General features: G+C 31.7%; 1 protein-coding gene across 1 annotated transcript; it reads left to right on the forward strand.

Moving 5' to 3' along the window:
* The first annotated feature begins 1,058 nt into the window (after window positions 1–1,058).
* LOC139869320 (uncharacterized) lies at window positions 1,059–2,183 on the forward strand. Its single transcript, XM_071857632.1, has 3 exons — window positions 1,059–1,302; window positions 1,418–1,872; window positions 2,019–2,183. The coding sequence occupies exons 1-3, from the start codon at window positions 1,059–1,061 to the stop codon at window positions 2,181–2,183; spliced, it is 864 nt and encodes a 287-aa protein (XP_071713733.1).
* The last annotated feature ends 13,492 nt before the right edge of the window (window positions 2,184–15,675 follow it).

The raw sequence follows: 15,675 nt of genomic DNA on the forward strand, positions 1-15,675 counted from the left end.
AGTTACTGATTATCACCCGATTGCTTGTTGTAATGTCCTTTATAAATGCATCAGTAAAATCATTGCTAATCGTATAAAGGAGGTTCTTGATGATATTATTAATATTAATCAGTCGGTGTTTGTTCCGGGTCGTAGAATCTCTGATAATATTCTTCTTACTCAAGAGCTAATGCGAAATTACCATTTACGCACGGGTGTCGCCAGATGTGATTTTAAAGTTGATATTCAAAAGGCTTACGATACCGTTAGATGGGATTTCATGGAAGTAGTTTTGACTCGATTTGGTGTACACCGTGTTATGGTGAGATGGATTATGAAGTGCATTACAACTGTCTCATTTTCGATTAATATAAATGGTGAGTTACATGTGTACTTTAAAGGTAAGCGAGGCCTTCGTCAGGGAGACCCTCTTTCTCCCTATTTGTTTACGATGGTTATGGAAATTTTGTCTCTTTTATTAGCTCGTTCAGCACGTCTAACAGAAGGATTCCAATACCATCCGAAGTGTGAAGAACAACAGATTATTAATTTGTGTTTTGCAGATGATTTATTTATTTTTTTCTCATGCGGATGTGTTATCTGTTACTACAATAAGTGATTCTCTTCACCAATTCACGGCTTGGTCCGGTTTAGTTCCAAGTTTGCCAAAAAATACTGCTTATTTTGCTAATGTGCAACAAAGCATGAAAGACCCGATACTAAATATTTTGCCATTCGAGGAAGGTTCACTTCCGGTCAAATATTTAGGAGACTACCGTCGACCGTTACGCAGACTATCACTGGAGTAGAGTTAGGTTGGCCTCCTCCTAAGTTATTACGGAACTGTCTAAAAAAGGTGTTCCATTGATTTCATCACGTCTTTACTATCGTGATTGTAAGGTTCTTATTGATAATGTAAGAAATAGGGTGGAGAACTGGAAGAACCATTTCTTATCTTTTGCAGGTAGACTTCAACTGATTATTTCAGTCCTGTCTTCCATGCAAGTTTATTGGCAATCCGTCTTCATTCTTCCGTGTTCTACGTTAAAAGAAATTGAATCTTTGATGAGAGGCTTCTTATGGTGCCAAGGTACTCTCAAAAAAGGAAGGCAAAAGTTAAATGGAAAGATGTCTTCCTACCAAAAAATGAAGGGGGATTGAGGATTAAGAGCCTTTCCGAATGGAACTCTGCACTTATCTCGACTCATATATGGAGGCCTATCCCACAAAAAATTCCCTATGGGTCCGTTGGATCCACACTCATAAGCTTGCAGGTCGTAATTTTTGGAACATTGATACTCAGCCAAATTCCAGTTGGAGCTGGCGAAAAATCCTCGAAATTCGTGAGCTAGTTAAGGGAAGATTTATTCATATTGTTAATAATGATGAACTACTTCGATGTGGTACAATATATGGTGTGATTTTGGCCCTCTTGCAGAACTGGTATCGACTAGAATGATATACCAGGAGGGTTATGATCCTACATACTCGATTAAGGATATGGTTCTAGAAAATAATATAGCTTGGCCGAATAGCTGGCTGTCTCGTTTTCCTCAACTTTCCTCGATCTCAGTCCCGGATTTATCTTTGGTACCTGATGTTATTAAATGGCGTGATACTGATGGCAACTTACAGGATTTCTCGGTCCACCTTGTATGGGAGTATTATCGGAGTAAATCCAATCAGGTCCCTTGGGCTTCGGTTATATGGTTCTTGAATAATATTCCAAAGCATGCTTTTGTCATGTGGTTGCTTATGGGAGAAAATTTAATGACACAAGACAAGCTCAAACATTGGGAAATTTCGGATAATCAAAGTTTACTTTGTACGTTATCTGAGCAGGTCTCAGATTCTCATGATCATTTGTTCTTCAATTGCCCGTTTTCTCTCCAGGTTTAGAATCGTGTTAAAGACCATATGGAATTCCCTATTTTTAGTAATTCATGGAAAGATTTTACATCGCTGGTTAGCCCATTTGCTAGAAGAAGGATTGCTCGAATTATCGTGGTCAAGTTATTATTCGCGGCTACTGTTTATAGTGTGTGGCAGGAGAGAAACAATCGCTTGTTCAAGAAGAGAAAAAAAAATCGGTGGATCAAGTTTATAAAGACATTTATGCTACTGTCAGGTTGAAGTTAATGACCATCAATTGGAAGAAAACCCCTCAGTCGCTCAGATTGAAATCGGATTGGAAGATATCTTGAGTTTTTTTATGTTTGTTTGTAAGTGAGCAATAAGCTCTTGAGTTTATGTTTGGCTAGATGTAGCTTGGTGTTTTGAGAGGTTATAGGATTCACCTATAACCGTTTGAGCGTCTATGTAAAACATTCTTTATTTCTTTTTAATAAGATTCACCGGGTAAACCCCATTACCCAAAAAAAAATCATACATGTAATTAATTAAGATGTAAAACTGCAAAATTAAAAAGAAGTAGAGTGTAAATAATTTTTAAAAATTGTGTATTTTTTGTCTGTAGAATTATTGTGATTATAAACATCGAAAAAAAATTAACGTATATAACTGAACCATATATCGTTGCAATTTTTTTTTTTTTTGAAAGGCAGATAATTTCTATTATTACTTCACCAATATGTACAGAACAGTTTACAAGGGGAATATCCCCGAAACACTAGAACAAAACTGTTACAAAATGCATTGTATTTTTATCAACTCAACACTAATTACATGAACAAAGATTGAGGGTTAATTAACCACTTATGCCAATCGAAGTTCCTTTTTTTGCACCGCTTCGCAATCCAATCAAATGAAAGTACTTGATTCTCATTTAGAAGCCACCGGAGGGTTCTAACTTTTGTTGGAAAAAAAATTTTGGTTCCGGTTTTTCCAAATAAGATACCCGCACGTCCATTTTACCGCTTGCCATGTCTTCGCACCCAATTCCGAGAGAGATTGAGAAGCATTTTCACCGAAAGCCTCGCATAAATTTAAGTTCAAAGGAAATACAAAACCCCACCAATTGAAAACTTTTTCCCAAATGACGCGAGAAACCTTGTTTAACAACCCGTCCTAATCTTCCCGGACGAAGTCTTCAACAGTTGGTCCCATTGCGATGATCGACTCCAAGTAATGTCCTTAATATGAGCTAATGCACAGCAGAAGACTTTATTCGTACCTGAGAATAACATGCTTTAAAACGTCAACATAAAGTTGGTGAGATATATAGGTTTGATGCTAGCAGCGTTATAACTATGGACCACAAGATTTCATGTTTATACATAATACACTCCTCGTGTATGAAAAGTCATTGAGCACTTGGTAACCATACTTAACATTTAAATCACAGCAGCATATTCTTAAATAAACCCTACACCGTACCAAGTGTAGTAACGAAACGAAGTACTGTGCAGCCGTTTAAAACTGGTCGTCCAGCCCGGTTGGGGTTGTCAGGCCCGATAGATCTATCAACAGGATTCGCGTTTACGCTCCTCACGTAAATATTAGCTACCAAGTATAAAGAAATATGCCATGGTACAACTCAACGTAGAATTTATTTTTGATCACTTGTGTCCATAACGTAAATCATTTATAAAAACAGCGCATGTATTCTCAGCCCAAAATATTTAGAGTTTAAAAGGGACTATATACTCACCTAATGTATTTTGTAGTAAAAATACATATAACATCATTGAACACGTATAAGGTTGGCCTTGGATTCACGAACCTATATCGTTTGTATATTCATTAATACATATAATCGTAACCGAATGAATTTATTTATTATATCTTAATTTATATATTATATATATATATATATATATATATATATATATATATATATATATATATATATATATATATATATATATATATATATATATATATATATATATAATTTGTGTATATATTCAAAATGTTCAATACTCATATAGTTATATTGATACACATTTAATTAGTATTTTAGTAACAATACCTAACATGTTATATTTATTTATATAAACTTTGTTAATTTGATTAAAAACATACCTACATTCTTAATAACATCTTTAAAGCATTTATTGTCATAATCATAATACTTTTAATGATATTGATATTGATCATACCTCTATTAATAATAATGATAGTAAAGATGTTATTTTTGATGATAATATTAGTTTTAACAAAAACGACAGTTTTGAAAATAAGGTTACTTTAGTAATAATGAAAATAATAATAATAATTTGATACTAAGACTAATATTAAAAAAAAATGGTTTGTGTTGTTTTCATAATTACACAAATAATAATAATCATATTCATGATAATAATAATACCAATAATAATAATAATAATAATAATAATAATAATAATAATAATAATAATAATAATAATAATAATAATAATAATAATTATAATTTGTAAGTGACTACCTTCAAGCATTAGGCTCAAAAAAAAAAAAAATAACGCTCCTGCCCGGATTCGACCTTGTGACCTCCTGCTATCCCGACACCCCCCTTTACCACTCTTCTGTGGTCTGTCTTTCTGAATGAATGCTAACTTAAATTCCTTTAAACCCAAAATCTATTCTAACTCCTCCTTCTTCTTCATATTAACAATCGACCAAAGTAATTTACACTATAATCGTGTATTAAATGTTTGCTTAGTGTTAGTAATTGTATCCGAAACTTACAGAAAGTGTTTAATTTGTAAAAAAAAAAAAAAAAAATATAACTCAAGCAGAAGCTGGAACCGTCGTGACCCACAACACGAACTCACATCTTGATTTCAAAATTTTGTACGTTTTATGCAAGGGTTATAACATGAAAAAGTTTTGTAATCCTTCCTTGAATCTAACTGTATCCTTGATTGAACCTAAAACATTCGTTGGAGATCGAATTTTACAATGAAGAAAACGGTTGACTTTTTAAAATGAACTTTGATTTATCAAATTCGAATACGATACAAAGATTTATATTTTGTAACTTTACAAGAAGTTTAAACGTATAATTCCTAACAACTTCCCATTAGTAGATTTCAGAATTTGATTCACAATCTGATATTGGCGAAAAAGTTAAGAAACAGGGAACAATGGGTTTATTTATTCAATTTTCTGTTTTTAAAAGAAAAGTATATATGTTGTAACTGATGTAAGGAAATCGAGTTGGGTTTTATCAGTATGAAACGTGGTTTAGAAGATTTTATAGAGGGGAAAAAGGTCGACACCCTATCACGAGTATACAGAAGTCTGAAGAAAAGTTTAGATGACAGTGATAGGAACAGATATCTTGCTATATTTGTATAAAATCTGTTTTTAAAAAAAAATCTGTATGCTTACACCGTATTTATTTTTATTTGCTATATAATTATCTGTTATATTTTTATATATATTCGTTGTACATATCTGTTATAATTATATTTTATTTAACTCTGTATTTATGAAATATGTATAATCAATATTAATAATAGATATATATATATATATATATATAAGTAATAATAATATTAATCAAAATATTACTAATAATATCAAAATAATTTTATTAATAATAATGACAAATAAATAATAATACAAATAATAACATTAAAGATAATAATAATAACAATAATGAAAGTAGTACTAACAATGTCGATGTATCAAGTTATGCTTATCAACACTCATATATATCTGATAAATATCCAATTAATGATGTTGTTATAAATATTAAGAGTAAAATATTATAATAACTATGTCCTAACTTGTAATTAAGTTTAATATAATAACATTACATTTTATTAATTATGTAATATTTAATAGTAACATGCATTAAATATTTTTATATTTTAGAAAATACATATAATTGTTGTCATTATTAGAAAATCATTTATGTATATATTCATCACCATAATTATTTATATCCTATTTTTACATTTTTAATTATACTGTGTAAAATATATATATATATTGCATTTTATTATCTAGACTTATGTTTAAATGTTTATATATATAAGTATATATATTTAATTATAAGAAATTGTTCGTGAATCTTTAGGCATGGTCAAAAGGGTAACTGATTATCCAAATAAAGATTTCAAACTTTCTAGACTCAACATTAGGGTTTTTGCTTATCGTGTCAGAAACATATCGAGTTTAAGGTTTAAATTTGGTCGGAAATTTTCGGGTCGTTACAGTACCCACCCGTTAAAGAAATTTCGTCCCCGAAATTTGGTAGAGGTTATCATAAATAACAATAGGAATGTTTTCATGACGAATATGAGATAATAACGGAGTTTTATCATTATTGATTGATATAGATAAAACATTTCGATCATGTGAAGCGTACGAGTGAAGCTATCACAAAAGAGTGAAATGAGTAATATGGTATCATTTTAACTGATGACGTGGTTATGATTGATTTCTAGAATTCACGAGATTTAAAGAAAATCTTTCGTAATAAGATTTGGTTCTTCGGCAATTTAGGAAACAGGATCTCCTTTGATTTAATGCGGTAAATCTGTTGTGATTTCTTTGTCGGATATTTCACTTATAAAACTACCCCCTTCGTTTCCTTATTTCCCTATCTCATATCTTCTACTATACTCTTGCGTTGATAGTGTTTCTAGTTCTCCCGTGTCTCTATATTGCTATCGGCATTTTTATACACGGTTTGTAAATCCTGGGTGGTTGTTGAGTTTAATATCTCCCCTTACACTTCAATACTCTTGTTTTTGTTTTCTATAATCATTGTCATCCATAGTTAATACTTTCTCCTATTTGTTGTGATCTATACTCCAATTTCTATTTTGGGGCTTTGTCCCTTCGTTTCTTCTTCCCGTCCTCGGGTCAAGCGAGCAAGGGTCCGGAATTCGTAGGTATGAAATTTGGAGTGAGCATAGCTAATGCTTTCAGAAAGAAATGGTGATGGCACGATTTTGACTTGTCAAATTACCAGAATATCCTGGAAAAGATCGAATTATCAAGAAATATTTTCTTGATATTTTTAGAATTTGAATAGAATGTAAGAGTCGTGTGACATGGCACATGATGATGGTACTGTGAATCATCACATTTCATTAGAAACTCAACATGACTTACTGTAATATAATGAAGTTGATCAAGTTTCATTATATTATACTAATTCACGTATCAGTTCCCAACACTATTCAAAACATTCATATTTTAATTTCGAAGGTTTCAGAATTTAGAAACTAACACAGTTTCTTTTATTTTATAGCGCAGATATTTCGGAGAGATACATGATCGCAGATAGGAATAGTTGTGAAAATATCTCCAGAAATATGGAGAATATGTATAACGGAAGATATGAAGATATCCTATAATATCTAAGGTAAGATGATGATGTAGAATATCATCCGGAAAGGTTTAGAATATCGAGTAGGGTTCTTACTAACAGTTTCAGCAGATACTGAATCGTTTGGATTCTTTGAAAGCAGATTCAGTTCTTGTGATTTATCCACACCTTCCTTCATACTTTGCTCAATCCGTTTTCCAATTCCAAACCTCCTCTTTTTATGAGCTTTACCAACACATTATACTTTATCGTCAACTTTTGACTGCTAAATTCGTTTACAGTTTTTGCTGCTTCATCAACATTTTAAGAACTACTTCATAGTTCAGGGTGTTTTTCAGAAACTTCACATTCGAACTATGAATTTCTTAGGGATAAACGTTATAGGTATAACTGGAGAAGTTCTACGAGATTTTCAAAATACTGATTGCGGATTCTGCCAAAGAGATGACGATCTGCTAGTACATCTGCCAATGATGTTATGGAATATAATAGGTTCTCCGGTAACGATGGCGAAAGAATGACGTATATATATCGAGGTTATAATAAGATTAATCTTGATGAAAAATCGAGGTTAACTTGATGGAGCTGTGACAAAATTAGCTAATTGAAAAGGAATCATGTGGTTGTTTTTGCTAATGAATGATAAGGAATTCGATGCGGATATGTTTTAACTATAACTTCAGTTTTGAAAGTTTTTCAGGTGCATAACTGTATGCATGAATCTTTCTTTCATAGACGAAGTGCGGCTGGTTCAACTTTTCGATCGAGGTGTTTTCAAGAATCATGAAAAGTTTGAACGCGGATTGAAATCGTTAAGATACAAACGGGGTTTAAGATAAAATCAAGTGGCAAACTTGAAGATTAGTTTAATTTCATATGTTATAATCAACATTTTAATTCATTTTAATTGTCCAAAGTTAGCAGTCCAATAGTCCGATTGTCCAATGGTCCAATATATTCATATATATAAATTAAATATATAATATTTAAATTAATTAATACATATCGTTACCCGTGTACCGGTTTCAGTGTCGATCACAACTCAAAGTATATATATATTTTGGAATCAACTCCGACCCTGTATAGCCAACTCCCATCTTCACATATAGAGTGTCTACGGTTGTTCCGAAATATATATATAGATGGGTCAATATGATAAGTCGAAACCTTGTATACGTGTCCCGTTAATTAAATTGCGTAAAATAAATAAATATATATCATGACCCATTATACAACGTGTTGTCTCAGAATTAATCCGACGTATTATTGTACATGTGTCCCGACAGTATGTACAGTGCAGAAATTAAAATTGCGAGAATGTAAATTGCGATAAATTAAATGTTAATCAGTTAGCTGGGAACAGTTAGCCGGAACAGTTAGCGTGGAATCCTTAACAGATTTTCAATTAGTTAATTCGTGTGTTTCTAACAAATTTTATTTTGTCCAATGTTTTCTTCTTTATGCCACTTGTTGGATTCTGATAGATCAAAATCTGAATATGAAATTTGAATGAAAATGGTTATTCTGGGGTAAGCGGATACGAATATCGGTGGTTGTAAGTAGGATAATAGATAATCGTTGAATCAGATTCGAAGAATGTACAGTGTAACTTATTAATGTGAAATCTAAATATTCCTCGGGTACTACCCACCCGTTAAAATATTTTCATCATTAACAGTTTGTACAAAAGAATTTTTAATTACAATCTTTATGAAAATATACTTGCATATATATTTTCATCGGATGTAATCATGGATTTAATGAGTCAATAAGATATTATACTCATTTGCTTTATTGTTGGCACTTGATTACATGGTCTCTAAAACATTAGAGATTACATAATTGCCATGTCGAACGAAGGTAAATGAGATAGAACAACACGTAGAACGAAATTAATCGATGTAGAACGATATGTAAAATGAAGATCATACTCTAAATACAGATGGTAATATTGAGGCGTGTGATGTTGATATTCGAGGTACAGATTGTGATGTTGAGAGTTACGGCGCGGTTATGGTTTAGGGATGATAAAGGTACTGTCGACGTCGATGATAGTGGTACTGATTATGCTGCTGGTGCTGCTGCTGGTGTTCGTAACCTTCGCACCAGTTTCTCCAAAGTCGTCACACGAGCGCGTAGTTTGTTAACTTCTTCTGGTACTACAGGATGATTGACGGTTGAAGCGAGCGAATGAATAAGATTCAAGATATGGGATAGTATGTAATCGTGATAAGATACTTGGAAAAAGGGGAGAGAAAATGGTTTCTCGAACAGGTTCGCCGGTAAGCGCTTCAGGTTGAAAAGGGCAATTTGGTGGATGGAAGAGATCTTCGATGTGAAATGATTTTTCGGATGTCGAATGATATTCTATCTATATAGAATATCTATGTATAATACCAAAGATTTCGTAAACTACAGAGGAATTTATGGCATATGTCAGGCAAGTCTGCAGATGCGCTAGGATATAAATTTTGTCTATACACTATCGATGCACTAAATGCAGTAAGACGTGTCTAGACTTAAGAATGATAAGCAGACAGTTCCCTAAAGATGATAAGCAGATGATTTCCAACTAGATATGATAAGCAAAACTTTTGACATGTAAACACGGTCGAAGTCCAGACTCACTAATGTATCCTAACAACTACCAGTTAGACATACTAATTGGAGACCTAGTTCGCTAAGACCAACGCTCTGATACCAACTTTAACAACCCGTCCTAATCTTCCCGGATGAAGTCTTCAACAGTTGGTCCCATTGCGATGATCGACTCCAAGTAATGTCCTTAATATGAGCTAATGCACAGCAGAAGACTTTATTCGTACCTGAGAATAACATGCTTTAAAACGTCAACATAAAGTTGGTGAGATATATAGGTTTGATGCTAGCAGCGTTATAACTATGGACCACAAGATTTCATGTTTATACATAATACACTCCTCGTGTATGAAAAGTCATTGAGCACTTGGTAACCATACTTAACATTTAAATCACAGCAGCATATTCTTAAATAAACCCTACACCGTACCAAGTGTAGTAACGAAACGAAGTACTGTGCAGCCGTTTAAAACTGGTCGTCCAGCCCGGTTGGGGTTGTCAGGCCCGATAGATCTATCAACAGGATTCGCGTTTACGCTCCTCACGTAAATATTAGCTACCAAGTATAAAGAAATATGCCATGGTACAACTCAACGTAGAATTTATTTTTGATCACTTGTGTCCATAACGTAAATCATTTATAAAAACAGCGCATGTATTCTCAGCCCAAAATATTTAGAGTTTAAAAGGGACTATATACTCACCTAATGTATTTTGTAGTAAAAATACATATAACATCATTGAACACGTATAAGGTTGGCCTTGGATTCACGAACCTATATCGTTTGTATATTCATTAATACATATAATCGTAACCGAATGAATTTATTTATTATATCTTAATTTATATATATATATATATATATATATATATATATATATATATATATATATATATATATATATATATATATATATATATATATATATATATATAATTTGTGTATATATTCAAAATGTTCAATACTCATATAGTTATATTGATACACATTTAATTAGTATTTTAGTAACAATACCTAACATGTTATATTTATTTATATAAACTTTGTTAATTTGATTAAAAACATACCTACATTCTTAATAACATCTTTAAAGCATTTATTGTCATAATCATAATACTTTTAATGATATTGATATTGATCATACCTCTATTAATAATAATGATAGTAAAGATGTTATTTTTGATGATAATATTAGTTTTAACAAAAACGACAGTTTTGAAAATAAGGTTACTTTAGTAATAATGAAAATAATAATAATAATTTGATACTAAGACTAATATTAAAAAAAAATGGTTTGTGTTGTTTTCATAATTACACTAATAATAATAATAATAATCATATTCATGATAATAATAATACCAATAATAATAATAATAATAATAATAATAATAATAATAATAATTATAATTTGTAAGTGACTACCTTCAAGCATTAGGCTCAAAAAAAAAAAAAAATAACGCTCCTGCCCGGATTCGACCTTGTGACCTCCTGCTATCCCGACACCCCCCTTTACCACTCTTCTGTGGTCTGTCTTTCTGAATGAATGCTAACTTAAATTCCTTTAAACCCAAAATCTATTCTAACTCCTCCTTCTTCTTCATATTAACAATCGACCAAAGTAATTTACACTATAATCGTGTATTAAATGTTTGCTTAGTGTTAGTAATTGTATCCGAAACTTACAGAAAGTGTTTAATTTGTAAAAAAAAAAAAAATATAACTCAAGCAGAAGCTGGAACCGTCGTGACCCACAACACGAACTCACATCTTGATTTCAAAATTTTGTACGTTTTATGCAAGGGTTATAACATGAAAAAGTTTTGTAATCCTTCCTTGAATCTAACTGTATCCTTGATTGAACCTAAAACATTCGTTGGAGATCGAATTTTACAATGAAGAAAACGGTTGACTTTTTAAAATGAACTTTGATTTATCAAATTCGAATACGATACAAAGATTTATATTTTGTAACTTTACAAGAAGTTTAAACGTATAATTCCTAACAACTTCCCATTAGTAGATTTCAGAATTTGATTCACAATCTGATATTGGCGAAAAAGTTAAGAAACAGGGAACAATGGGTTTATTTATTCAATTTTCTGTTTTTAAAAGAAAAGTATATATGTTGTAACTGATGTAAGGAAATCGAGTTGGGTTTTATCAGTATGAAACGTGGTTTAGAAGATTTTATAGAGGGGAAAAAGGTCGACACCCTATCACGAGTATACAGAAGTCTGAAGAAAAGTTTAGATGACAGTGATAGGAACAGATATCTTGCTATATTTGTATAAAATCTGTATGCTTACACCGTATTTATTTTTATTTGCTATATAATTATCTGTTATATTTTTATATATATTCGTTGTACATATCTGTTATAATTATATTTTATTTAACTCTGTATTTATGAAATATGTATAATCAATATTAATAATAGATATATATATATATATATATATATATATATATATAAGTAATAATAATATTAATCAAAATATTACTAATAATATCAAAATAATTTTATTAATAATAATGACAAATAAATAATAATACAAATAATAACATTAAAGATAATAATAATAACAATAATGAAAGTAGTACTAACAATGTCGATGTATCAAGTTATGCTTATCAACACTCATATATATCTGATAAATATCCAATTAATGATGTTGTTATAAATATTAAGAGTAAAATATTATAATAACTATGTCCTAACTTGTAATTAAGTTTAATATAATAACATTACATTTTATTAATTATGTAATATTTAATAGTAACATGCATTAAATATTTTTATATTTTAGAAAATACATATAATTGTTGTCATTATTAGAAAATCATTTATGTATATATTCATCACCATAATTATTTATATCCTATTTTTACATTTTTAATTATACTGTGTAAAATATATATATATTGCATTTTATTATCTAGACTTATGTTTAAATGTTTATATATATAAGTATACATATTTAATTATAAGAAATTGTTCGTGAATCTTTAGGCATGGTCAAAAGGGTAACTGATTATCCGAATAAAGATTTCAAACTTTCTAGACTCAACATTAGGGTTTTTGCTTATCGTGTCGGAAACATATCGAGTTTAAGGTTTAAATTTGGTCGGAAATTTCCGGGTCGTTACACCTTGCAACTAAATAAGGCATGACTAACTGTCTCAATTTCATCATCGCACAACCGACAACGAACGGAGTGAAGGTCAACACCCCGCTTGTCAAGTTCCGACAAGACGGGGATCCTACTCCTATTCGCCCTCCACACAAATACTTCTAGTTTTTTTGGAACCAAACAATTGCACAAAGTAGCACCATGTGAAGAACTAGAACCAAGCAACAAAGGCATGATTATAGAAGTAAGCGAATTAGTAGAAAAAGCACCGTTACCATTTAAAGCCCAGCTCCACATGTCTGCTCTATCCGAATCTAGTCTAAATCTGTTCAGCAGGTTGTTTAAGTCGGCTAGCTCAGTAAGAATCCTTCCCCTCGGCCTTCGTGACCAAGCCCATGAGCCCTTACATTCTGTCCCGTCCCAATTAACCCGATCGTACACAGCAGCCTGCAAGTTTGTTTCTAGACGCACCAGTCTCGTGAATTTGAGTCGAAGAGGTTGATCAGCGAGCCACACATCATTCCAAAAAGAAGTGTTTTTACCGTCACCAATTGATTTAACGGAAGAAGCTTTGAAATTCACACCGAGGTCTTCAATATGTTCACCTGTTTTAATAATACTCAACCAAGTAGAATTAGCTGAACAAGTAAGTGATTGCCCCCCTTGGACAATGAAATGTCCCGTTCATATCGATTATAAACGTTTCATATTAATTGATTTCTTTGCGAGATTTTGACTTCTATATGAGACGTTTTTAAAACAAACCATAACCTTTATTTTACTGACAAGGTTAAAAGGACACCACCTAGATTATCAAGAATTTGATAATCTAAAAATATCACACTTACACACGACCAATACATATTGGTTTACAATATTAATATGTTACAACAAAGTAAATCTCGAATGCAGTTTTAAACAATATTATACAAGCATGCTGACACCAAATCTTGTCCATATTTTAGCATGCAACAGCGGAAGCTCTTAATAATCACCTGAGAATAAACATGCTTTAAACGTCAACAAAAATGTTGGTGAGTTATAGGTTTAACCTATATATATCAAATCGTAATAATAGACCACAAGATTTCATCTTTCAATAACATACAATCTGTATAAAAATCATTCATATGTTGAACACCTGGTAACCGACATTAACAAAATGCATATAGAATATCCTCAAAACAGAAATCCATCTGTATTAATAACTCGAAGTACTAAAGCATACAATTTTCTAGTATGGGGGGAGTTAGGGCCCGTAGATCTACCTTTAGGATTCGCGTCAATTAGGGTGTCTGTTCCCTAATTCTTAAGCTACCAAGCTAAAAGGGTGATATTCGGTATTCATAATCCAACATAGAATGTAATTTCAAGTACTTGTGTCTATTTTGTAAAACCTTTATAAAACTGCATGTATTCTCATCCTAAAAATATTAGATTTAAAAGTGGGACTATAACTCACCAACATTTTTGTTGACGTTTAAAGCATGTTTATTCTCAGGTGATTATTAAGAGCTTCCGCTGTTGCATGCTAAAATATGGACAAGATTTGGTGCCAGCATGCTTGTATAATATTGTTTAAAACTGCATTCGAGATTTACTTTGTTGTAACATATTAATATTGTAAACCAATATGTATTGGTCGTGTGTAAGTGTGATATTTTTAGATTATCAAATTTTTGATAATCTAGGTGGTGTCCTTTTAACCTTGTCAATAAAATAAAGGTTATGGTTTGTTTTAAAAACGAATGCAGTCTTTGGAAAACGTCTCATATAGAGGTCAAAACCTCGCAAAGAAATCAATTAATATGAAACGTTTATAATCGATATGAACGGGACATTTTAGTTGGTATCCTAGCGTTGGTCTTAGAGAACCAGAAATTTGCATTAGTGTGTCTTATCGAGTTTGTTAGGATACATTAGTGAGTCTGGACTTCGACCGTGTTTTCCTTTAAAAACGATTGCTTAATACTTTTGTTGGAAACTATATATTATTAACATGAAAATATTATGTGATATATTAATCTCTTAACATGTTTGATATTGTGTGATAGATGTCTACCTCTAGTACAAATCCCATCGACTCGCCTAATAATAATGAAGAGTCGAATATATTTTGGGAAGATTCACAAATTCCCGAAGAAGAACCGGAAGAGGAGGAACCGGAAGAGGAGGAACCGAAAGAGGAGGAACCAGAAGAAGAGGAGGTTTCGGAGGAAGAAATATTAATAACTACAGAAAAACGGTTAAATAAAAGAAAATCTTCAACCAATGGTCCAAAATTAATAATGGTCAATGTGTTTCCGCCGAGGAAGCAAAATATTGGGAAGATTACCAATTTTTTGACGAATCGGATCCCGATGAGGATTCCGATGATGTTATAGAATTTACCCCTACCCAATTTGAAAGAGAAAAAGAAAACCATAAGGGAAAAGGTATCAAAATAGAAAAACCTGATTCCAACCCCGATGAACTTTATATGTATCGTCAACATCCGTATTTCCTAAATTGTAACAATAACCCGGGAACCTCTAAACCACCAGGTTTTTCTAAACCATTGTGGAAAACGACGGCTCGTATTAGAGGAACATCGTATATCCCTGGAAAATTAGGAAAAAGAAGAAACCAGTGATTCAGATTAGAGAGTTGTAATCATGTTGTGTAATAATGTATTGTAATGTGCTTGTATTTTCATGTTATGTAAAAATTGATTGTATTGTTTGTTATTTATCTTTTACGA

This window comes from Rutidosis leptorrhynchoides, chromosome 9 (genome assembly GCF_046630445.1).
Source record: "Rutidosis leptorrhynchoides isolate AG116_Rl617_1_P2 chromosome 9, CSIRO_AGI_Rlap_v1, whole genome shotgun sequence".
Lineage (NCBI taxonomy): Eukaryota > Viridiplantae > Streptophyta > Magnoliopsida > Asterales > Asteraceae > Rutidosis > Rutidosis leptorrhynchoides.

Bases quoted from the DNA above. Each gene is read 5' to 3' on its own strand.
- LOC139869320 (XM_071857632.1), top strand. From the start codon at position 1,059: ATGGTGCCAAGGTACTCTCAAAAAAGGAAGGCAAAAGTTAAATGGAAA. The intron at 1,303-1,417 runs GCGAAAAATCCT...GCCCTCTTGCAG, and splicing joins CCAAATTCCAGTTGGAGCTG to AACTGGTATCGACTAGAATG. The intron at 1,873-2,018 runs GTTTAGAATCGT...TACTGTTTATAG, and splicing joins ATTGCCCGTTTTCTCTCCAG to TGTGTGGCAGGAGAGAAACA.